This window comes from Durio zibethinus, chromosome 23 (genome assembly GCF_047325235.1).
Source record: "Durio zibethinus cultivar Kanyao isolate XHJ-2024 chromosome 23, ASM4732523v1, whole genome shotgun sequence".
In the NCBI taxonomy this organism is placed as follows: Eukaryota; Viridiplantae; Streptophyta; class Magnoliopsida; order Malvales; family Malvaceae; genus Durio; species Durio zibethinus.
The window spans coordinates 9,338,438-9,363,662 of NC_143184.1; the positions used below are offsets into that span (position 1 = coordinate 9,338,438).

Below are 25,225 nucleotides of genomic sequence, written 5' to 3' on the forward strand. Positions count from 1 at the left end.
TGGAGGACAAAAATAAAAGTTTTAAAAGATTTAGAGATAAAAAAAATAATTTTGCTAAAAAAATCTAACATTGAATATAAAAATTATTTTCGATTAAACAAATAATAATTAGTGCATTGGAATTATTTCAAAAAGTAACAGCTCTCCACTTAAAATTTCAGATATTTCAGTATCATCTTTAAACTTGGATTATTGTTTTGATTGGGCCAACCAGTTTCGAGATTGAAAAATCATATCCGAAACCCAACTTATGTCGGGTCAACTTGCCCGCGAATAATTCTACAAAGAAGTGGGAACTAATTTTTTGGGCCTAAAGCTCAAATTGGGGCCCATTTTAGTTTATGAAACTCTTTCAAACGAGGTCGTTTTGAGAGTGGCCTCAGTTTATCTAAACATGACGCCATTAAAAGTTGTTGCGTTAGAAGTTGGAAAGCAGTATGTTAGCGGCAGCAGCTGTGGTGTCTTCATCATCTACCAGAATCTTCTTTAAAAATCTATTTCTCAAGCCCTCTTCCTTCACCCTTCCACGCGCATCCTCTCACTCTGCTACCCGTTTTTCGATCCGATCAATGGCTGACTCTGCTTTTAAGAAAGTTCAGATTCAGAGAGAAGACACTGTCAGTTCAACTTTTCCTTTTCCTTTCCATTTTTTTAACAGTATTTATGTTATGTGTTTCGCATTTCTGATTGATTTTGATTGTTGGGTATTTGGTATCTTTGTCGAAATGTTAATTTTTGAGTTGTATAAAATGTTGGTTGGAGTCTGTTTGGCTTTTATCTGTCCTTGTGCATAGTAATTTTATGAATTAAAAATAAAAAATTGATGCTTTTTGGAAAACACAATGCATGATTTTATTTTAATATAAGACTAATCATGTTGCATTTAGTGGTGAATTTTAGTTATTTGTTCATTTTCAATCAATTAGCATTTGTTAAAGAAGTAGAAAGTAAATAGCAAAAGCAAGTAGCAAAAGCAACAAACCAAACGGAGCATTATTTGATTTCGGTTGTTCTCATTTCATTTATACTGTCTTTTGTAATAATGTATTGATCAGGCTTTTGATGCATATGTGGTTGGCAAAGAAGATGCACCTGGAATTGTTGTTCTTCAGGAATGGTGGGGTGTGGATTTTGAGATAAAAAATCATGCCGTGAAGATCTCTCAACTGGGCTCGGGATTCAAAGCTCTTATTCCAGAGTAAGCATTTCATGCCACATTTGTTTTTCTTTTGGCTCAACTGTCTTAAACTTTGATCACCTGGCATTTGCTGCATTTGAATTGTAATTCTTTTTTCATTTCTAACCTTTGTTTCAGTTTGTATCGAGGAAAGGTGGGTCTGGATGTTGCAGAAGCACAACACCTAATGGATGGTCTTGACTGGCAAGGTGCTGTCAAGGATATCCATGCTTCGGTTAACTGGCTTAAAGCTAATGGCTCAAAGAAGGTGTGCACTGGTTATTGGTTTTCCCTTTTGTTAATGCCCTATGCTTGCTTAAAACATGTTTAAAGTCTAGACATTTCACCGTGTGGACTGCTCTGGCAACTTATTTGACTGAGATAGCTGAAACGAATATATGAAGCTAATTTAAATTTAGTACATTTCTTTTGGTTGGATGGCTAAGTGAATGGAGAAGCTGAGAGAAGATAAAATATTGCAGGCTCATCCAGTTTTTTAAAAGGAGGTTCAAGAGATTTAGATATTGCTAATTCTTTGCTATCTTTTCTTTAAATCTGAATATATAGTGGATCAATGAGACAATGATTTCATAATTTCAGTTTACCTCAATTATTTCCTTATCACATTTGTTAAATCCAACAACAGAAAGTACATCAACTTCATCTCCAATGCCTTCACAACTCTTCTCTATTAAGTTTTATTATTTCCCTTCAGACTTTAGTTCCTCTAAGTTTAGCTGCCAAAAAGAGTTAAGATTCTCCTGTAAAATTTTAAAGTATTTTATTATTGAATATGTACCATAATTTGGAGCTAAATCTTTTGTTAGTTTGTTTTACGACTGTTATGAGCCTCTGGTTTCTGTTGAAGGTGAATATCTTGATCACCCTGTTTTGTTGACCAAACTGTAATGCAACATCAGGTTTATTACATCTGTGCTGCTTTATTTAAACTTTTGGATAGAGTATAAACATTGGTCAGTGAGCAATCTCTGATTTCATTGCAACAGGCTGGAGTGACTGGGTTTTGCATGGGGGGTGCTCTCTCTATTGCAAGTTCTGTTTTAGTTCCTGAAGTTGATGCTGTTGTTGCCTTTTATGGGGTTCCTTCACCTCAACTTGCAGACCCTGCCCAGGCCAAGGCCCCTGTTCAAGCTCATTTTGGTGAACTTGATAACTATGTTGGATTTTCAGATGTGACGGTATGGCAAAATATTTTTATTCTCTCAGTTTTAAATTTTATCAGTTGTTTCCCATCATATCTTGAAATTAGTTTAATGTTTGTACCAAGTTTTTAAAGTTACTACATTGGGAATGGCCCTTAAGGTTTTTTTTTTTTTTTTTTTAATACTTGAAGCTGCTAGGATTTGAACCCTCGTCACCGTAATTAAAAGTCCATCACTCTACCAACAGACCATGCGGTTGCTGGCTGCCCTTAAATTGTTTCGTACTTTGTTTGAGAACAAAATATTTTCAGCCACCAGGCATGCCATAATGACGGTTTAGTTGCTAGATTCAGTTGCAAATTTTTGTAGAAAAACCACCAATGATATTGCCAAAAAGCTTAAGTCCCAATTCGGTACTTTTGTTTTTTATATTCCAAAGGGTGAAAGTGCTATTTTTCAACTATTAATTTGGTTAGTTATTCAGGTATAAGAATATTTTTCTGGATAAGTACTCTTCAATTCCCTGTTATGTTTGGCTTAAAATAAACAAATTAGTAAGAAGTAGCATATTCAAATATAATAATTTCTGATTGAAGATTTTTTAAAAAAAATTAAGACTATACTTTTTGTCTAGCATGAACGTAGATTTTTTATTTTCAAATTTTGGTGTTCATTTCTTTTTGGTTTTTTCAAATATACTTCTATATTTAAATCCTTCACAGTTTTTTTATTTTCTGCTTTGAAAGTAAAAAATTAAGTAGCCACAGCAATAAACAATCAGAGTGGTTATATCAACGGAATTATAGCTGACAAATAACACTTTTGGATTGCTGATTTTTCAGGCTGCAAAGGCTTTGGAGGAAAAACTGAAAGCATCAGGGACTCCATTTGAGGTACATATTTATCCAGGCAATGCACATGCCTTTATGAACAGGTCCCCAGAAGGTATAAAGAGGAGGAAGGGCATGGGAATGCCTGATGAGGATGAAGCTGCAGTCCAGCTGGCCTGGTCTCGCTTCCAGTCATGGATGACTCGTTTCTTGTCATCTTAATCTACTGTGGTACTTTATTATGTCGTGTGCTTCATGTTGATAATATAAATATAATATGAATGTCTGGAATATGCTGCCATATATACTGAGACAGAGGATTGGTTGGAAGACAGCTTTCAAAACCAATCTGGGTATCTAAAATAATCGTAGTGTTTGCTTTTTTTTTTGCTTCTCTTTTTCATATTTGGTTTGGCTGGTTTATCTTATGTTTGACCTTGGATTTGTCATCCTTTTTATCTAGGTTGTACTATTTGGCTGCAAATTTGTCTTTTCTTTTCCCTTAAACCATTGTGTAAATTTTTGTTTTAGGAAAGTTAAGCTGCAAGCTGGGAACAAAATTCTTAGTTTGTGAACTGCATATTAGGTTTTCTGAGGTTCACCAAAATAAAGGGGGATTGGAGAACAGTGATGTTGGAGCTGAAAATTTCCTAGTATGTGCAAATGTGATTTTCATTTGGATGATAAGTTTAGTCTTCACTCGTGTTGGAATTGGATTGACTATGGAAATTTGGAGTGTGAACTCGAGGATATTCCAACATCTTTGATGGAAACATAAGCAAATTGCATGCTCGAGTAAGACAGCCAAGACTTTGGGGAGAATTCATTATTATTTCGGGAATGGCTTTCTATTCCACTTGATTGTCTTCGACGTCGAACCCATTTACTAATTTTCATTTCAAATCGTTGGCCTTAGTAAATCATACTTTTAGTAACAATATATTTTTGTGTAGAAAATTATCACATACGATGGCGGTGTTTTGCACTTGGGTGAATGTATTAAAATTAAGAGTTCATTGCTCGATTACTAATTTCAGAAAAAAAAAAATTGGCACTTCAGGAAATGATAGGCTGAATATCTCACTTTTTAATTTTAGTGTATATATATATATATTTATATTTGAGGATATTAAAAATTTTAATTATTAAATTTAAAAATTCAATGTTCAAATAGTAATATCATCTTCGAGCTTCTAGCCAAAAATAAAAACCTCCATCTTTAAAAATGAAATTTATCCCAAAAGGGAAAGTTGAAGCAAAAATGATGGTTTAAGGTAGTAAAGAGTGAAGAATCCTGATAAAAGAAGTCATTTTCATTTGGTAATCTTTGGTATGAGATAATCAGAAAATTATAATAATTTATATATGATATTTAGATTTTTGTATTTGATAAACATTCAATGATCTTATATGGCAGTGAGAATAATTTAATTTTTATCAGAGAAAATTTTATCACTGTAATAAAGTGATATATAAATTAATAATAATAAATATTACACATTTAACATGTGAATTAAAAGTATGCTTTCTCCTATAATTGTAATTACTTTTTAAAGGACAATTATAATTATTTTATATTATAAATTTTTATATTTTTAAATTAATATTCGCTGTAACAATTCTAAAAATAATGTGTTTTTTACTTTTATTTGAATATTTATATATAATATAATCTTTTTATTTTTATTATGAATTTAATAGATTAATTTTTTTTAATTCAATTTTTTTATTAATTTATATTATAAAAATTAATTTATCTATCAATAAATATATTTATTAATTTATTAATTTAATTATATTTATTATAAAATAAATAAAATATTATTAATATTTTACAAATTATTATCTATAAACAACATTAAAATTATTAATTTGTGTAACTATTATAATACACATTATTATTTTCATATTTTTAAACCAAATAATATTTATTTTTAGTAATACCAAAAATAATAATATTTAATTTCTAAAAATTAATGAAAGTTAACAAAATAAAGTAATTTCAAATCATAAGTGATAAGATCATATTAATAATAAAATTACTTCATTGATTACATTACCACAATAATCTAACAAAAATACAAAACCCTATCTTTTTGTTTGTTTTGTATAAATTGCACATGACACCTTCCTTTTCCTCCCTAATTTCACACAAAAGTTAGCCACCACCACAAGATTTAAACTTTGTTCTGTTCTTATCATAATTCAGGTGACCGTGGCATCTTATCCGAACAACTTATTGGACTCTAACACACAACAATGACTTCTTGACCTTATCCACACTGCTTTCTCCTTTGCTTAATTTTAGGCATTAATGAAAAATATTCCTACCTATCATAACTTTTTCTATGTGATGATATGTAAAGTTTCAGTGAAAAATGTTTTAATTCGAATGTCCGATTATGCACAAAAAATAATAACTCATAAAATTATTATTTGTTATTTTCATGCCATCTTTGATTAGTTGAATAATCAAAATGTCTGACAAAATATTAGCATTATTCATGTACAATTACAAAGTGAAAGTACCACATCAATTGGTCAAATTTTTGCAACATATCCAATATACTTAACCAACACATCTCCTTCTTGAAAAAAAAAAAAAAAAAAAAAAACCAACAACAACAACAATCAAATGTTTGTCCTCGTGGGAGGATATATCCCACAATTCCAATTTTTTGCAATTAAGAATTTCAGAATCTTCAATCATGTTATCAGTGAAAAATCGTTTGTGAAACTAATTTCATGGGGAATTTAATTCTATGTGTAAAATACAATATTATTTATTTTAATTTTGAAACAAAACCATGTGGGTGAAGATCATATGCTTGATTAATGCAATGATTAACCAACCCAATTCTATTATAAATGCATAAAAAAAATGGGAAATTACAATGAAGAAATGGGCTAAGAAGTATTTGTTAGGTCAGAACCTGAATATATGAATACATGTACCACGAATATAAGTAAAGTTCGTGTTAGGGCTAAAAATGTAATTATATTAATCAATGAGCAGCTCAATATATATGCAGGCAAATCTTGTTTTGGGGTTTTCTTTTCCCCCAAACTTTCTGACTTGAGAACAAGTGTTGAAAGCGATGCGAGAGGGGGCAGAAACTTTAGAACAAGCAGGGTGGAGCAAGTTGATCAAATGGAGAAATTTGAGGATTCCTTGGACCGTATACCAACTTTACATTTAGTTTGGTCCAACTTTTCACTAGGTTTCAAATTCAAATCGAAATCGAAATCAAAATCAAATGGACCATTAATCTTTTTCTACGCTTTTGATATGTTTTCTTATGCTTTGTTTGTTTCTCATTTTCATGGTTATGTGTTATCCCAAAATATTGGTTAAGTTTTTGTTTCTTACGATTTTATAGTCAAATTATTGGATCTTTTACTTATAATGAATTAATTTTAAATTAGATGTCTATATCTAAGTTTGTCACATGATAAATTTTTTTTTTTTTATTTCGATTAAGCTTATACATGAAATGTATTAAGTAATGTTTTTGTTTTATATATCAATGGAAGTTCAAGCCTAAAGAAGAGTTGAGAAAAATTGTAAATGCTATATGTTAAACTCTAATCTTACGATAATTCATCTCTTAATATATATTGATGAATTATTTAAAATAAGATTTTAATTTTAAATGATATTAGTCAGAATTATCTAGATGTTATTGTATCTCTTCACTTATTATTAATTAATTTTAAGTTATTGTTTAATAATTAGATTTACTTTTATACATAGATTTTTAAATAAAAAATTGACATTAAATGGAAAAAAATAATTAACTTGTACATATATATATTATGCAGTTATGTTATTTTTTATCATTATATATTTATTTATTTTTAACCAATTAAGGTTTTGTTACTTATATGTGAGAAAGAACTATAAGTGTAAGTTGCAAATTAAATTGATAAAGTGACAAATTAACTCTCAATAAACGGCTTTTGAAGGAAACACTGGAGCTTCAGTTAGATCACTTGAGTTAGAGTCTAATTTAGAGTAATGCCAAAAAAATCCTAAAAAACCAATAATAATTTAGAATAGTAGATGCGGTTGGTCTCATATTTTCTAAGGATTGGTTGTTGAATGTGAACCAAATTCTAAGAAATTTTGCTGCATGGAGTACTGCTACAATTACACATGCTTTCACACTTAGTTCTTATTGAACTCTCATTCTTCCATTCGTATGTAGCATGTGATAATTAATTGGGCCACTCTTTCAAAATTTATATGATATTTAGCTTCTTTTTTTTTTTTTTTTTTGTCTTTTGGATTATTATTGGGATTTAAATCCAAAATTTTTAATTTTAAAATCGATTTGAATATCTTAACTTTAATATAATGTGAGTATAGAAATGCTTTTTAATTTTAATTTAAATAATAAAATAAAGAGCCTTTCGTAATGCTTATGTATCAAATTGTTTGGACATCAAATATTGCTGTTATAATAATAATAATAATAATAATAATAAGCCGGTCCTTATCTTTGACCTTTAATTTCATCAAATTAATTGTATGTATGATGACATCTTACAACGCTTTGATATATTTGAGTACTATAATTGACCGATTCATGAATTGCGGTCCGTCAAATCAGATTTGGTTTGTCTTTTGAAATTTTTGCTTTTGGTTTAATCTGATTTGTCGGGAACTCAAAAAATATTTTTAAAAATATTAAATTGTTAAAATATGTATTAATATATTAATAGCTTTAATTCTATTAAAAATCTTAATATTTTAATGTTTTAATTTTTAAAAATTTAAATTTAAATAAAAAAATTTTATTAATTAAATAATATTTCGAGTCAAACAATTAGACAGCCAGATCCGTGGTTGCAATTCAAAGGGTGCTTCCCATTTGTCTGATCTTTAACTACATAATATTAAGTTGTTATATACCTTAAGCTATTTGTTTTTAAGGGGAGCATTTCAATAGTTAAAACGTCTTAATTTTAACGTTATATTTGAATAAATATTAGTAAAACAAAAAAAAAAGTTAAAAAAAAAAAGATGATAAGATTTTTTAAAGTATAGTACTTTTTGTTTGGATAGATAAAATTAATAAAAAAAAATAAAAAAATCTTAATAATTATTGTTTGGTTAAATAATTGAAATGAAAAAAATAATTTATAATATTATTTTTTTATTATAATTTTTGATAATTTTTTATTACTATAACATTTATATGTTTATGTTAATGTATTCCATATTTTCAAATTTTTTTATTTTTTTATAAAAATAATCATCAATAAAATTTATTGAATTCAAAAAAATAAGAGAAAAAAATTGAAGACAATAAATTTATTGATAAATTATATTTTATATTTTTAATTTAATTTTAAAATTCAAAATCATATATTTTTAATTTAAAAAAATTAATAAAGATATAATAATGATTTCATATTTTAAAAATTTTATTCTTTTCCTTTTCCTTCATTTTCTTCCAATTTGAACTAATTGAAAAATTAACAAAAATTAAAAAAAATCAAAGAGAATTAAGCATACATTCTTTTATTTTATTTTTATTTATATCATATACAAATAAAAGAAATAATTCCTTATTTTTTTTATTTTCTTTCCATTCCTTTTCTTTACCCCAATTCAACCATAGGCTAAATGAAAATTTCAAGTTTGAATTTTAAGTAGCAGCACGTGACTACTGGCTCCTTTTGAAGCAAAAAACCATGACCTGGGCTGTCACGTGAACGATGACATGGCAGCGAGCTCGCTATCGAGCTAGTCCGTCAACACACAACTAACACTTAACCAGTTCGAAATTCCATGAACATATTGGATCCTTGGTCCTTGATTATTTCTAACTCTAACAAATAGAGTATTTTTTTGTTTAATTAAAATTTTAAAGTATTACTCGTCTGCCTTTTTAGGTAAGTATTTAGTATTTATGTTTTTATTATATCCAATAAAATTTTTATTTCAAATCAAAGATTGACTTTTGTAACAATTTATACCGATTGAGATTTTTTTTTTCCTACATAGAAGCTGATGTAGCCTAATAATGTGGTTAAAAATTAAAAATAATATTTCTTGAAATATAAAATATAATTTAGTTATAAATTAAAATTAAAAATTTATTGAGATACAAATTAATGATTAAAGATTTATTTCTTAAATAATAAAAATTACATATTTATTTAATGTAATAAAAATATACGAAGTTACCTAAAACATGCTAAAGTTATTGGACTTTTTATTTTAGCCTATTTTATCTAATTAAACTCTAAGAATATTATTTTTATTTAGCTAAACCTTTATTCTTCCAAAATAGGGACTTAATTAAATAAAAATAATACTTTAGAGACTTAATTAGGTACAATATAAATGCTTATTTGATAATTTTGAAAAAATACAAGTCTTTTTAGTATTTTAGCTATTTTTCACTTATGTTAGTCCAATAGTTCGCGATAATATAAAACATGATATGGTTCTTCTATCCTCTAATTAGAATTTAAATTTAAAACACCATAACTTTTTTAATTCATTAATAAATATAATCCTATCAATACATACATGCATACATATATACATAAATATATATGTAAATAAATATACTCATCAAAAATTACTTTATTTAATTAATCACAATAAAATAATTGCTTTTCACATTCAAGAACACGTGCAAAGAAAAATGGCAAGAGGTATTTTAAAATAAAATTTTAAATATATCAGAAGTAGATATGAAAAAAATTGTTCTACAAAATTCAAAAATATCCATAATGGACAAGGAGAGAGTAGAGTCGACAATTCAACTCGTTTCCGACGGATTTTGATCCAATCTAATCATATGAGATCAGATTTTTTTTTTTTTTAAATTCAAGTTTTGGGTCGGGTCGGGTCGAGTAAGGTTATGAAACAATCAGGTTCGAGTTTTAGACAAATCCGACTTGATATTATATAAAAAATTATTTTATAATTAATTATTTAATTTTTTATATATATATATTTTTTATATAGTGATATTTTTAAATATTTATATTTAAAAAATAATATTTTATATTTTAAAAAATAATATTTTATTAATTTCAAGTCGAGTCTAGTCGGATCAAATCGGATACGATTTATATAGTATCGAATCACAATTGAGTTCGAGTATGAAAAAATAAAAAAATAAAAAAATTTTTAAATAAAATCAAATTCGAATTTAATAATACATAAAATCGAATCAAATTCGAAACGAGTAAAATTCGTTTCGAACTGTCAACCCTAAAAGAGAGACGTAACAACGCCCAAAGAAATTCACGAGAAAGAGCAAGATGATGATTTGAGAAACAAGAGATTTTTCTACTGATTTCTAAAGTCAGTTTGGGGCTCAATTAATTGAATCACGTTTTTCGGTTGTCTTTTTTTTTTTTTTTTTCCCAATTTTTTCCCATTACACTCAGCATTTTGGATTTGGGTCCAACTTATCTCAACTTCATTCTACTTATGTAATAATGTATATATAATCCCTTTTTTTTTTCTTACTTTTCCTTTATTCGTCCACGTAAACATAAAAGAAATTGATTAATTATTATGCATCAATTAAGCACCATTAGTGCTAAGTACAGAAGAAAATGATAATTACAAGTGTTAGGAACAAGATTATTTGCCTTTTAGACTTAGTTTACTATTGCTTTTTTAATCATTAATTAAGGTCAAATGACTTCTCTAATGGGTCCAAAATTTCAAATCTTACCTTAACTTTATGATATTTCTAAAAAGAGTTCAAAGGAAAATTAATAAAATTGTAATGAAATTCCTGACTTTATTTAAAAAAAAAAAAAACTTTGGACAAAAAAAAAAAAAAACTACCATCGTAATTTACTTTCACATGTAAATCACTCCAAGCGGTGTTTGTTTTATTTCTAACATTTCGAGGGTAATGAGAAAATGAGCAGAAAATAAGAAGCAAAGTAATAAATGCTGAGCGGAGAGAAGGGACCAAGAGGGAGGAGACCGGTCGGCTGCTTTTTTGACTTGCTCTTCAAATAATGCTGCCCACTAATTCACTAACTTTTGAATTCTTCTTCCAATCGAATAACATGTGGATCCAAAGTACAAAAGGTTAACAGTTATGTTTTCTAGACTACCAAACCGTTTCTGGATTCATATGATTCTCTCTTGGTTTAGTCATAAAAAATTTTTTTTGAAATTCCAATCCATGGATTTTAATGATTTTAATATGGATGAAATATTTATCATAATTATACTTTTTTTATATTTGTAATTTTATTAAAAAATTAGTCTAAAGTGAGACCATTAATGTAAGGGATTCCGTTTTCCATATGGAAAAGCCGACGGAGCATCGGTTTTAATACGAACCAATTCTACGTGGAATAATAATAAAGTCAAGAAAAATTGAGAATTGTGGGGCCCTTCCTTCATCAAGCACCGTTGACTCAAATTACCTCTTTCCACTACGCGGGTTAATCGGGACGGTGGATTTTGGAACGCGTCAATCTCCGAGGCGTGTGTGTGTTTTCTTTTTTTTTTTTCACACAAAGAAAGAACATGAAATCATCAAAATTTCAAATGACTTTCCTTTCGTCTCCTCATTGTGGGCCTTGGAATGGGCCCAATCCTTCATCACGTGGGCTCCACTTGATTGCCATCTGTCTCTTTTACCGTCACTGAAGCGTAGTCATCAGATTCAGCTGCGAGATGGTAGCTATTAGCTACCTTCCGTCCCTAAATATTCACGAGATTTACACGTGCATTGTGATTTTTGCCAGAACCCAAAAATTAATTAAAAAAAGGCTAACATTGATCCCATTAATTCAGGAACTGAAAAACATGGTTGAAGAAAATTAATTTTAAATAATTAAATATATATTTTTTAAGAGAAGATTTTTAAATATTTTTTAATTACTCATAAAAAAATTCATTATTGTACTCCGTATATATTTTTAGATTTATTTTACAAAGGGTCTTGTAAAAGACACTTTTTGAGATTATTATATTAAGTTATTTATTTTTTAATTAAATAGTAATTTTTTATTAGTTAGTATACAAATCAATACAAATGTTTTATTGTTGCCTTTAAATTTAAAAAATCATTATCAATGTATAAAAACAAACTCTATTTTATTATGAATATTTACATTTGTGAAATCTAATAAAAAAATTTTCTCACCTCCAAATCTTCAACAACAAAAAATTACATAGCAAAAAAATATATATATTAAACATAAATAATGATGAGAGATCAATTTATATAGTATAATTTTTTTTAATTTTATATTATTTTAATTATTGATTTTAATAAATTTAAAAGATCAAATTAAATTATTTTTTATTTTTATTTATCTATCTCATATCTGAAATTTATTAAAATCAATAATTAAAAAATCTAAAATATTTTTAATTTTACACTATATAAATTATATAAATTGATCCCTACTGTAGATAACACAGTGGTATTTTTGGTAGCTAATATTAGTATAGTATTTGTTTACTACTGTTTGGTCTTCTTCTAAAGTCTCGAACTCCCTTTTTATTGCCGGGTCAGTTGCACCGTTCAAAGACTTCTCTCCCCCACCCTCATCTCTCTCTCTCTTTTGTTATATGGCCAAAGCCAGTGGACTCTCCATTGATTCAGATCCCATTTCCTTTTTTCTTCACAAGCCAACTGTCCTCAATTCTTTCCTTGAAGACACTTAAGACAACAACAACAACATCATCAACATTATCAACAATCCCAAGCACTTCAGCAAAATCTTGTTCCCTACTACATCTCCCATGGATGCTACAACAGCAAACAGGTCTCCTCCACCCATCATTCAGTTCCCTGTTAACCTCAACTGTTCCCATGATCAACAACACCCTTCTTTACCCACCTCTGATGATAATAGGAGGGTCGTTGGTGAGATGGATTTTTTCGCTGAAAAGAATAGTAAACTTGTTGGTGATGATGATGATGATGATGATGATGATGATGCTGATGCTGATGCCGATATCAAAGACTCCACCGATCGAACTGCCCTTGTGCTTAACGTTAACGTGATTCACCCACCCTTTACGTCTTTTTGCTAATTTATTTTTAGTCTCAGTTTTAATGGATTAGAATTTAGAATTAATGTTTTTTTTTCTTGATTTTCAGACTGGCCTAAATCTGTTAACTACGAATACTAGTAGCGATCAGTCCACAGTGGATGATGGGATATCTTCCAACATGGAAGATAAAAGAGCTAAAAATGAGGTGACTATTTGATTAAATTAAAATTGGAAACTTTATGTGATTTTGTGTTTAACATCATGTTATAAGACTACTGTGCCATTGGTTTTTTTTTTTTTCTTTTTTTTTTTCAGCTAGCTGTTTTACAAGCTGAGCTAGAACGAATGAACGCTGAGAATCAACGGTTAAGGGAGATGTTAAGCCAGGTAACTAGCAACTACAACACGGTACAGATGCATCTGGTCACCCTTATGCAGCAACAGCATGATGTGAAAGCTGAAAAAACTGAAGAACAAGATCAGATGATGAAAGAAAAATTAGAACAAAAGAAAACAAATGGAGGACTAATAGTGCCAAGACAGTTTATGGATCTTGGTCTAGCTGCTGCTACAGCAGCCGCACCTGATACTGATGAACCTTCGCTGTCTTCGTCGGAGGGGAGGAGTCACGACCGTTCTGGATCGCCTAATAATAATACAGAGGTAGCTTCCAGAGAATTTGGATTGAGGAAGCATGGGAGTAGTGAAGAAGGTCGGGGAACTGGAAGAGAAGACAGCCCAGATCAAGGATCCCAAGGTTGGGGTGCTAATAAGGTTCCAAGATTTAACTCTTCAAAAAATGTTGATCAAACTGAGACTACCATGAGGAAGGCACGAGTTTCTGTTCGAGCTAGATCAGAGGCGCCTATGGTATGAAACTCGATTGAATTGAACAGAATCAAATTATGTGGCTTTTAAATTCATTCGTTTTATGTCTTATTCTGAATTAAATTGATTGGATTTTATGTTTTTTTTTTTTTTAAAGATCACAGATGGATGCCAATGGAGAAAGTATGGACAGAAAATGGCCAAAGGAAATCCATGTCCTCGAGCATATTATCGATGTACCATGGCTGCTGGTTGCCCAGTTAGAAAACAGGTACTCTCCAAAGTTTTTCCTTCAAGCTTTCTTTTTTCTTTTATTTTCTAGCTGATTCTAGCATATATCAGTACTTTCAGGATTAGTATAACAGGTTTTTCAAATTACTTTCGAAACTATAAATTCATTTTCCATTTTCTTTTCTGAGAGCAGGTAACCTGTACCTTTCAAGGGATCGCTAAAGGTTTTGCATTAAATATCGAAAGTGAAAAGTTCGTTGTACTTGTAACTTTAAATGATGCGTTGAAATTTAATTAATATATAACACACTAGAGGCCGTTCCGGAGGAGTTGCATTACATTATTGGAGAAATTTGTCTGATCATCAATGAAAAAATTAAAAAAAATTCTCTCGATGTTACTTGATTATTGTTGAATATTGTTACAGGTACAAAGATGTGCAGAAGATCGAACAATTCTCATCACCACATATGAAGGAAATCACAATCACCCTTTGCCTCCAGCTGCAATGGCGATGGCGTCAACCACATCATCGGCAGCACGAATGCTGCTATCAGGTTCTATGTCCAGTGCTGATGGACTAATCAACTCGAATTTCCTCACAAGAACTCTCCTGCCGTGCTCCTCTAGCATGGCTACTATATCAGCTTCAGCCCCATTCCCCACTGTTACCTTGGACCTAACACAGACACCAAACCCTCTACAGTTCCCAAGGCCACCAGGCCAGTTCCAGGTCCCATTTCCAAACCCACCACACAATCTTGCCAATTCCCCAGCTGCACTGCTACCTCAAATTTTTGGTCAGGCACTTTACAACCAATCCAAATTCTCTGGTCTACAGATGTCTCAAGATGTGGAAAGACCTCAATTGGGTCACCAACTGCAACAGGGGCAGCAAAATTCACTTGCCGACACTGTAAACGCAGCCACTGCTGCCATCGCAGCTGATCCTAATTTCACTGCAGCTCTAGCAGCAGCTATTACCTCTATTATCGGGAGTTCTCACCCCAACAACATCCCTAATGGGACCAGCCCCACTTCTGCCACCAACAGTAGTGGCAATGTTACTACTACTAGCAACAGCAACAGCAATGGCAACAATAAAATCAGCAATTCCAGTTTTGCTGCAAATTAGAAGAAGTTGAAACCACCTTCAATTCTTTTTTTTTTTTTTTTTGTGGAGGAAGAGGGACATGCACTCTTCTTTTTTTTTTTTCTTTTTATCAGGAAGAAACTGCAAATTATACATATGTCTAGCCATTTTGAATAATTTGTTCCAACTTGTATGTCAATGCAAAGTCCAAAAAATATTATAAAAAAAGAAAGATCGAAAAGAAATGCAAAAAAAAAAAGAAAAAGAATACTGATTAAAGTATTACTTCCTACTACCAACTATTATTACTCTTTGTATGGATCCGGAAAATAGAGGAAAGGGTGTTCAACTTTCTATCCAATTGTTTATCAATTTTTCTCAATTTGTATCTTTTCTTGCCAGGAAGAGGAAAATAACAAAAAGAAATAGATGAAAGAAGAGAAGATTCAATTCAATTCTATTCTTGCTTGGAGTTACGTGTATGTAATGTGTGGTTATAAAGAAAAGCAGTCAATTCGTCAGTGTTTAAAAAGGGTGGGGTTTGTTTGACACGTAAAGAAAGACCGAACAACATTTTTGGTTGTCACGTTCTGATAATGTCTCTAGCTGATTTTAGCCAAACTTGGGTTTTGGCCGATAGAAAAAGACTTGCTGGAGATCACGTCCATTCACGTTGGAATCAAAGTCTTAAGAGAATATCCGTGCACTTGTTATCCTTAGTCTCTAGCTTGAAATTGAAATATATATCACGATATATCTCACGAGTAAGTTACTTATTGTCAATGGCAACTTTTTCTTTTTCTGTTTTTTTTTTTTTTTTTTTTAATTTAACACTCTCAAATATTGAATTTTGATTCATAAAATTAAAAGTCTAATAGTTATATTATAATATTGTCGACAATGTCACCATTATTTTTCTTATATAAAAGATGTTTTAATTTGAAATAAAAAAGAGATTATAAATATTTTAAATTTAAGAATAATTATATAAATTAATTAAATTAAAATTAAAATTTAATATTATTTTCATTTGCGCTGTGCATATTTTATATGACAAATAAGATTTACATGCCTAATTGTGGTAGCCGATAAGAAAATTGTACTGAATATAATATTAAGTGTATTTTACATTGCTAGGTTTATAACAAAGGGGAAAAGAAAAACTTGGGTTCAAAGAAAATGGTTGATTTACGCGTTTTGCATGCATATGCATCATTAAGATGATAGTATAGTCATGGTTGGCCTGTTTGATCACCAAGTCATATTTGCAGAAGGAAGCAGGGTCGTTGTTACTCTGTTTTAGAGATATTGAGATTGTAACGAAACTTGGTCTGTTCGCACAGGAATTATGAAGGAATGGGATCGGTCCCCTTTCAAGGGTTTGAACCAAATTATATATATACATATATATATATATATGAAAGTTTGAATTGAATTTTTTACTGTAATAGTTATTTAGTTAAAGAATGCACACATAAATTTTTTAAAATCCATAATTTTTAAATATTAACTTAAAAATATTTCAATTAACCCAAAAGTCAATCAAGTGTTCGGATTAAATCATATGAAAAGATTAATTTGCTATGCCTGGTGGCTTAGGCTTAGCCCACGACGGACTCTGAGGATGGGGTTTCTCTAGAATGGAAAAATTCAACCTTAGAGTCTGCTAGTAAAGCGAGGGAGCAGAAGAAAAAAACTATTTTTGTCTAGGCGTACCTTCCTAAGACAAAAATAGAATTTAGGCTGGGCTCCATCTTGTACAATCATAGCCTAAATTATAATTTATAGAGCTTGAAATTTACATTTACAATAAAAATTTGCTCTATAAAAAGCTGCACAAAATATCTAACGTAATATATATTTAAAATTTATTTTTATACATTTTCAGTGTAAATATTTTTTAAGTTACTTTTTAATATAAAATTGTAACTTTACAAATGAAATTAAGATATTGATACATTTTTTTTAATTAATTTTTTTATTTTTTAAATATACTCTAAGACCTACTAATTTCGCTTTTAGAATTTTAAAATTTTATTAATAATTGATGAAAGAATTTCTCATTATTTATATTATAATATAATAAAAAAAATAAAAATTATAGTAAATTTTTTTGAGCTGCCTCCTTGTTCTAGTGCAATCCAAATAGAAGAGGTGTCCAAAACCCAGCAAAATGTTGGGTTGGGTAAGGCCTCAGGCGGAGTGAGCCTGATTTATCCCAAAGTCTCATCAAATCATCGTTGCAAAAGAGATCATCGGCTAAAATTCAGAGTCCGATTGAGGTTTGTAATTTGTCCTAATTCTCATTTTAACGACCGCCCTCGGTTCTGGCAAAGATTTGGGAAAAAAAAAGTGGAAATAAATAAATGATTAAAGAGCAGAATCGATTCTTAGTTTTATTTTTTTTAATTCATACTTAATTATCGTGACTACAATAGCATCTCACAAAAATTAATATTAAAATTTTAAAATCATAAAAAATAAATATACTTAATCTTATAATTATATTTAAAATTAATTTTTTAATATAATATTATTATATAATTTATTGCTAATGTATAACATGATATATTGACAGTATATTAAATATTATTTTTTAAAATAATTTTTATTTTTAATTAAAAACTTATGTTTGATATATTATTAATGTATAATTATTATATACTGTTAATGAAATATAAAAAAATTAATTTTTTATAAAATTACATGCATTATGATAAATTAAAATCACATTAAATCTTTATAATTTAGTAATTTGGTCATTTTGTTTCTTGAAATTCATCACAGTAAAAATGTTATTTGAAATAATAGCATAGCACAGAGATATTTTTGCTTTGAGTTGCTCTAATGCTATTATTAAACATGAACAAGTGTATGATTTTCCGCAAAGGCGACTTAAATCTCTCTCCGGTGTTGGTTTCTGTTTTCCATTTTTTTTCCTCTTTTGTGTCTGAATACTTTTTTTTTCCTTTGACAGGGTGTTTGATTTTCCTTGTCACCCTTCCAGAGATGGAGAGGTCCATCTCCCTCGTTTTCCTTTCATTCCTACTGTTTTTCAATGGTTTTTTCTTCTTTCAGGTTCATGCTTCCGAAACCATACCTAGACCCAATGGAAAGGTTAGGTTTAAGCTGATACACAGGCACTCACCTGAGCTTGGAGAAGATCCTGGAACGACCCTTGGACCCCCAAGCAGTCCCCGGGAACGCATAAAACAGCTGGTGCATAGCGACAGTGCTAGACTACATACAATTTCACAAAGGCTAGCCCCAAGAAGGAAGAATTTCGAGGTGAAGGTGTTGGGAAAAAGCAATTTGGTGGAGCTCCCAATGCGATCAGCTGCTGACATAGGTGCAGGGCAATACTTTGTTTCATTCAGGGTGGGGAGCCCTCCAAAGAAGTTTATTATGATAACAGATACAGGGAGCAGCCTTACCTGGCTGAAATGCAAATATGAGTGCAATAATTGTTCCAGGGACAGGGCCATGCTTCATGAGAGGATATTTCAAGCTAAAAAATCACGTACCTTTAAGCCAATTCCATGCTCCTCCGACATTTGCAAGGTTGATCTCTCAGAATGTTTCTCTTTGGCCCGTTGTGCTATGCCAACGGCTCCTTGTGCCTATGATTACAGGTAGATCTAAATCACCTCTAATTCCTTTCTATTTGTTGATATTCACTCCAACAATAATTATTTGTTTGATATATCGTTCCTTTCTTTCCTGTAATCCCCATAAACTTTTATTATTTAAAATATAAGACGTAGATAGAATTACATTTGAATATTTGATTTGATTGATGATTGAATTTTATTATAAATAGGGTTTAAATCTTTTTTTTTTAATAAAAAAATAAGGTAGCATTAAATAAGATAAATAAAAGTAGATAAAAGATCATATGATTTTTCTTATATTGTCTTATATGTACTTAATATATTTGATAAATAATGTACGATTAAATGTGAGTTGTGACTAAGTTATATTTAATTTGATGCAAAGATTAATATATGATTGATATTGTAATATAGAATGATTCTTTCTTTATCATCGAAACCATTGTAGTATTCTATAAAATTTTTTAAAGAATTAAATTATTTTTGTCATATATCAAAATTGGCCATATATCTTTAACTATGGTAATGTTCCTTTTACTAACTGAACGTTACGCAGATATGCAGATGGCACAAGAGTGGTCGGAATATTTGGCAATGATACAGTTAAAGTCCGTCTCCGCGGAGGCCAAAAGATAAAAGTGACAGACGTGATGGTTGGGTGTAGCGAGACAATACGGGGAAACTTCCATGATATTGACGGAGTATTGGGGTTAGGTTTTAACCAGCATTCTTTTGCAGTGAAAGTAGCTAGGAAGTTTGGGCACAAGTTTTCGTACTGCTTGGTTGATCATTTGAGTCCAAGTAGTCTTGTCAACTTTCTTGTCTTTGGTGAAGTTGCTGCTTCTCCAGTGCCAAAAATGCAGTACACAGAGTTGATCCTTGGAATACTAAACCCATATTATGCTGTAAATGTTTCTGGCATCTCAATAAATGGTAAAATGTTGGATATCCCATCAAATGCATGGGATATTAATGGTGATGGTGGGGTTATTATGGACTCAGGTTCAAGTTTAACATACCTGGTGAAACCTGTCTTTGATCAAGTCATTGCTGCTTTTCAGGCTCCTCTAAGCAGATTTAAGAAACTGGACTTGAACTTGGGGCCAGATCATTGTTTCAGTGATGCAGGGTTTGAGCAGTCGTTGATGCCAAAACTGGCAATCCATTTTGCTGATGGAGCTAAGTTGGAGCCGCCATTGAAAAGCTATGTCATTGATGCTGAAGATGGGGTGAAGTGTCTAGGCTTTGCCTCCACGTTTTGGCCTGGAACTTCAGTGATTGGTAACATCATGCAGCAAAATCATTTGTGGCAATTTGATCTGTTAAACAGCAAGTTGGGTTTTGCTCCTTCAAGCTGTACATTTGATTGATCATCAAAGGAATTCAATTGTCCTATCGTTGGAGCACTCTATTTGGAAGTCATGTCAGCAGCTCTCCGGTGTATCTTTATCATCATGTATGCATATTCATAAAACAAAATATATATACTTACCATGGATTTATGTAATTCATGATCCCTAGCTTTTTCGGATTCTTTAAGGAAGCTTGACTGAGATAGAAAATAATAAACCCATAAAAGCCAAATTCCAAACTAAGTTTTTGGAAGAAAAAAAAATTATTACATAACTTTTTTATCCTATAAGTAATAGGGTTAATAAATAAAAATGTGACAACTAATTCAATTAGTTGCTTAATTATATATGGGTTTACTATCATGCGTCCATCAAATCAAAGTAATGAAAAGTGCAAACCTCTATACATGTTCAAATAACAATCTTTAAAATGTTTAATTGACGTATACGAAGATGAAAACTCTTAAATGTGTTAGGAGCATATAATGATAAAAAAAGTATAGTGATTTTTTTCTTTCTCTCAATCTTTAGCAAAAAATAAAGACATCTTGATCATTTGTGTCAACATGATATATAAAGTTGGTCTAATATCTCTAGTGTCACTTCAGCTCTGCTCATGTCCCCTTTTTGTTCCCTTCACTTTACTTATAAATATGGAGACTTATATACCATGAAGCCATGTTCATCTAGCTTGTACCTTTTTTTTTTCCTAATTTCTCAGTTTCTTTCCAAAATAATCCTTACTAACTTATGCGTCAGAGTGCAAATGCAGAAAACACTTTTTGTCTTTGCCTCTAACTCTTCTTACCTTTTGCTTTTATAGGATTATCCTCAAGTTGGAGCTCGGTACCAACATTTGACGTGTCAGGTAGAAGGTCGGCATGTTCATGATAACTGAGCACAAAATAATGCCATCCAGAAAAAGAACCCAAAAGAAAGAAGAGACAGTTGCTCCAGCTGGAATAGAAACTCACCAAAGCCAACATTTTGTCTACCCAACGCAACCACAGGTTGGGCTTACCATAGAGCAATTTCAAGCTCTAACCGAGCAAATACAAGCTCTCGAATAGATGTTCTAAGCTATAACCCCACCATAAGTCTCCAAAATGCCATACTTAGTCACACTAGGTCGGGACGTTGTTATCGAGCAGTCAAGCTATGAAGAGACAAAACCCTCATCGGCCTCCAAAGAAGAAGAGCACACCAATCCAACCCCTCACCACCCTACCTATAATTCTACACATGCCACAACCCAAAAGTCCAAACAAATAGATTATAAACCCAAAACCTAACAAAGATTTGGAAACTCGAATTTGGGCCATGGAGAAAGAACTTAAAACGAAACCAGTAGCATTTAAGGATAAACTCAAAGTTTTAGAGACCTTGCCCTTTACTAAAGCTATCGATAAAGTCGTACCTCTCAAAAGATTCAAAATGTTGACCTTGGAGACATATAATAATACTTTCAATCCCTTTGATCATTTAGAACTTTATAGAACTAATATGATGATATAAGGGGCAGATGAAACTCTAATGTGCAAGGGTTTGGCCACTACTTTGAAAGATGTAGCTCGATCTTAGTATAGTAGTTTGAGTTAAGGTCAATCACTACTTTCAAGGAGCTGAGCCACTCATTCTTATCCCTATTCATAAGTAGCCAAATAGTTAAAAAAATAACCCTAAGCCTGATGTTAATTCATCAAAGGCAAAATGAAACTTTAAAAGTTATGTTATACGTTTTAACGGGAAAGCTCTACAGGTCAAAGACATAGAACAGATGGTCATTGTTATTGCATTGACCAGTGGATTCAATGATAAAGAGTACCACTTGAAAATGACATTATCGCTAGAACCACCTAAAACTCTAGTTGACGTCTTACTAATAGTAGAGAAATATATCAATGTTGAAGCTATAATGAAAACAAACAGAGATGAGAGAGGCCCATCCCCTCTCTTCGATGGTTGAGGTGAGAGAGGCTCATCTTTTTTCCTTAGTAAAAAAAAAAGATAAAAAATTATATGATCTTCCCCTAAAAAGGAGACAACATAATGCTAGAAGCCCCAGTAAAGAAAAATGCTACACTGCAATGAATACCTCAGGTAAAAGGATTTTGATGCAAATTGAAAAAAATCTTGATCTCAGATGGCTTAAGCCACTGAGACAGAATACAAGGTGTCGTAACGTCTAGATCCGGGGATCTATCGCTAGACATTGACTTTAGGGAGTCGCCACCAATCTTTTTTATCTAGGTGCGATTGGCCACCTAAGGAATCTGTCCTTTCAGGGAACACCTAAGCTTAAGGGTCCCTAAAAGAATAGGTTCAGGTCTACAAACCAGAACAGGGTTCGGGAGTTCGATTACGTGTGAGGAAGGTTATAGCACCCTCACAACGCCCATCAAAAGATGGTACCAGCTTAGATTTGTATTATCCAAAAGCCTTAAAATTTTACCAAGCAATTAATTATTGGAAATTATTCTCAATTGACTCTAATACTTTTAGCAAAAAATTGAGAAAATTCTCTCACCTCAAGAGTATACAAGAAAAACTACTGTTTCACTTGCAGAGGCTCCGTCGTCGGATTATTTAAAGAAAAAAACAAAATCAAAATTAAGATAGAAAGAAAGAAAAGAATGATTTTTTTTTGTAGGAAAAATTGATACTTTCAACTTTTCCCCAAAAATATTTTTTGGAAATTTCGATTTTCAAGGAAAATTGATACTTTCAACTTTTCCTCAAAAACCCTTTTTTTTGAAAATTTATTTCTAAGAAAAATTGATACTTTCAACTTTTCCCCAAAAATATTTTTTTTTGAAATTTTGATTTTTAAGGAAAATTGATACTTTCAACTTTTCCCCAAAAATATTTTTTTTGGAAATTTATTTTTTCTTTTAAGAAAAATTGATACTTTCAACTTTTCCCTAAAAATATTTTTTGGAAATTTATTCTTAAGAAAAATTGATACTTTCAACTTTTCTCCAAAAATATTTTTTGAAAATTTATTTCTACGAAAAATTGATACTTTCAACTTTTCCCTAAAAATATTTTTTTTGGAATTTTTTATTTTTATTTAAAGAAAATAAAATAATAAAAAATAAATAAAAAGAATATTACATAAAACTAATCTAATAAATAAAAAATAAAATAAACAAATAAACAAAGAAAAAAAAAAAACCTGGAGCGGCTCGGCTCGGCTTAAGGCAGGGAAACGGCTCGGGGGAGCGGCTTGGCTCGGCTCGACGCGGCTCGGCTCGGCTCGGAGGGGGCAAGCACGCACGGGTCAGAATCGGGTCGACGCTCGGGTCGGGTCGGGTTTCGGCAAAACGCGCGGATCCTCTGGTTACTTAAGGCCAAAACGACGTCGTTTTGGGAGGGTATAAAAGGCAATCCCCTTCGTTTTTTCGGCAGAACGCTCCTTCCTCTCTCTCTCTTCTTCCCTTTTTTTCTCCCTTCTCTCTAAAAACTGAAGAACACCGGTGCCGGATTCTGAAAAATATCGTCGGAATCTGGAAATTTCGTCAGAAGTTGGCCGGAAGATCGCCGGTTTCTGGGATTCTTCGTCGAAAACTGGGCATGTCGCCGGAAACTTCAATGTTCGTCGAAATTATTACCGGAAAATTCAAATTTCGTCGGAATTTTCACCGGATTCTGGAAATTTCCCAGAAATTTCCAGAAAAAGTTTTTCGCTAAAAATTTCTAACAATTTTTTCTCACTCCCAGAACACTCCTAAACTTTTCCTAGCTTCCTATACGCCTCCTTTTCTCTCAAATCAGTAGCTTTGCTTACTGTTTTCTGTGTCTTTCATTCTGTTCCAGGAGGTGCTTTATATAGGGATTAATCAGGAGTTTCTGATCAATCCCAATTCCCCTTTGGACGGGAATTCAATCTTTGAATCCAGTCTGGATTCTTCTGATTGAATTCCCACTCTCAGTGGGATTCTTCAACTTTCAATCCCAGCCCTCCAAAATCAAATAAAATAAAAAGATAAATAATTAGAAAGGATAAAAAAAAAATCAGATAATCAAAAAGGATCAGATAAAATTAACAGATAATTAAAAAAATAAAATAAGATAAACCTAAAAATATATTATAAAAAAATAATAATAATAATGTAATAATAATACATATATAACTATATAAATAAATTACATATAAATATTAACAAAAAAAATAATAAATAAATAAATAACTAAATAAATCAATATATACATATGTTAGTACATAATAATGATAATAATAAAATAAATAAAACACAAAAGAAGAAAAGAAAATAATAATAATATAAGAAAAAATTGCATCGGGCTTACCCCCTTTGGGTCAGGCCCAATTGGTCTGGGCCTGGACCCAATTGGGTGTCTACAGCTGCCCCTCTTTGCACATTTTCTGTGAAACAAAAATTGCGCAAAGACGTAGACACCCAATCAAGACCCGACTCAACATTGTCATTTTTTTTGTTTTTTTGTTTTTATTATTTTTTTTTTGTTTTTTAACCAAAGCTAGAGGCACCACGACTTTGGAACTAAATTGCTCCTCTAAACAGAGGCAACGAACTTTGAAAAGTAAATTGCTCCTCTAAACAGAAGTACCACGACTTTGAAAAAGTAAATTGCTCCTCTAAACAGAGGCAACGAACTTTGAAAAGTAAATTGCTCCTCTAAACAGAGGCACCACTACTTTGGAAATTAAATTGCTCCTCTAAACAGAGGCAACGGAACTTTGAAAAGTAAATTGCTCCTCTAAACAGAAGTACCACAACTCTAAACAGAGGTACCACAACTTTGGAAAGTAAATTGCTCCTCTAAACAGAGGCAACGAACTTTGGAAATTAAATTGCTCCTCTAAACAGAGGCACCACTACTTTGGAAATTAAATTGCTCCTCTAAACAGAGGCAACGAAACTTTGAAAAGTAAATTGCTCCTCTAAACAGAGGTA

General features: G+C 31.1%; 3 protein-coding genes across 3 annotated transcripts; all 3 read left to right on the top strand.

Moving 5' to 3' along the window:
- The first annotated feature begins 415 nt into the window (after positions 1-415).
- LOC111314562 (alpha/beta-Hydrolases superfamily protein) lies at positions 416-3,677 on the top strand. Its single transcript, XM_022916034.2, has 5 exons — positions 416-617; positions 1,056-1,198; positions 1,316-1,445; positions 2,185-2,376; positions 3,183-3,677. The coding sequence occupies exons 1-5, from the start codon at positions 438-440 to the stop codon at positions 3,390-3,392; spliced, it is 855 nt and encodes a 284-aa protein (XP_022771769.2). The 5' UTR covers positions 416-437; the 3' UTR covers positions 3,393-3,677.
- Positions 3,678-12,586: 8,909 nt separating this feature from the next.
- LOC111314563 (putative WRKY transcription factor 31) lies at positions 12,587-15,689 on the top strand. Its single transcript, XM_022916035.2, has 5 exons — positions 12,587-13,182; positions 13,283-13,381; positions 13,492-14,046; positions 14,162-14,275; positions 14,663-15,689. The coding sequence occupies exons 1-5, from the start codon at positions 12,922-12,924 to the stop codon at positions 15,368-15,370; spliced, it is 1,737 nt and encodes a 578-aa protein (XP_022771770.2). The 5' UTR covers positions 12,587-12,921; the 3' UTR covers positions 15,371-15,689.
- A 2,555-nt stretch (positions 15,690-18,244) lies between these two features.
- On the top strand, positions 18,245-20,475 carry LOC111313541 (aspartic proteinase NANA, chloroplast-like). The gene is made up of 2 exons (XM_022914222.2): positions 18,245-18,960; positions 19,496-20,475. The coding sequence occupies exons 1-2, from the start codon at positions 18,338-18,340 to the stop codon at positions 20,307-20,309; spliced, it is 1,437 nt and encodes a 478-aa protein (XP_022769957.2). The 5' UTR covers positions 18,245-18,337; the 3' UTR covers positions 20,310-20,475.
- The last annotated feature ends 4,750 nt before the right edge of the window (positions 20,476-25,225 follow it).

Excerpts from the sequence above, each read along its gene's own strand:
- LOC111314562 (XM_022916034.2), top strand. The coding sequence starts at position 438 with ATGTTAGCGGCAGCAGCTGTGGTGTCTTCATCATCTACCAGAATCTTC. Across the intron at positions 618-1,055 it reads AGATTCAGAGAGAAGACACT|GCTTTTGATGCATATGTGGT; the intron begins GTCAGTTCAACT and ends TGTATTGATCAG. Across the intron at positions 1,199-1,315 it reads TTCAAAGCTCTTATTCCAGA|TTTGTATCGAGGAAAGGTGG; the intron begins GTAAGCATTTCA and ends CCTTTGTTTCAG.
- LOC111314563 (XM_022916035.2), top strand. The coding sequence starts at position 12,922 with ATGGATGCTACAACAGCAAACAGGTCTCCTCCACCCATCATTCAGTTC. Across the intron at positions 13,183-13,282 it reads CCCTTGTGCTTAACGTTAAC|ACTGGCCTAAATCTGTTAAC; the intron begins GTGATTCACCCA and ends CTTGATTTTCAG. Across the intron at positions 14,276-14,662 it reads GTTGCCCAGTTAGAAAACAG|GTACAAAGATGTGCAGAAGA; the intron begins GTACTCTCCAAA and ends ATATTGTTACAG.
- LOC111313541 (XM_022914222.2), top strand. The coding sequence starts at position 18,338 with ATGGAGAGGTCCATCTCCCTCGTTTTCCTTTCATTCCTACTGTTTTTC. Across the intron at positions 18,961-19,495 it reads CCTTGTGCCTATGATTACAG|ATATGCAGATGGCACAAGAG; the intron begins GTAGATCTAAAT and ends AACGTTACGCAG.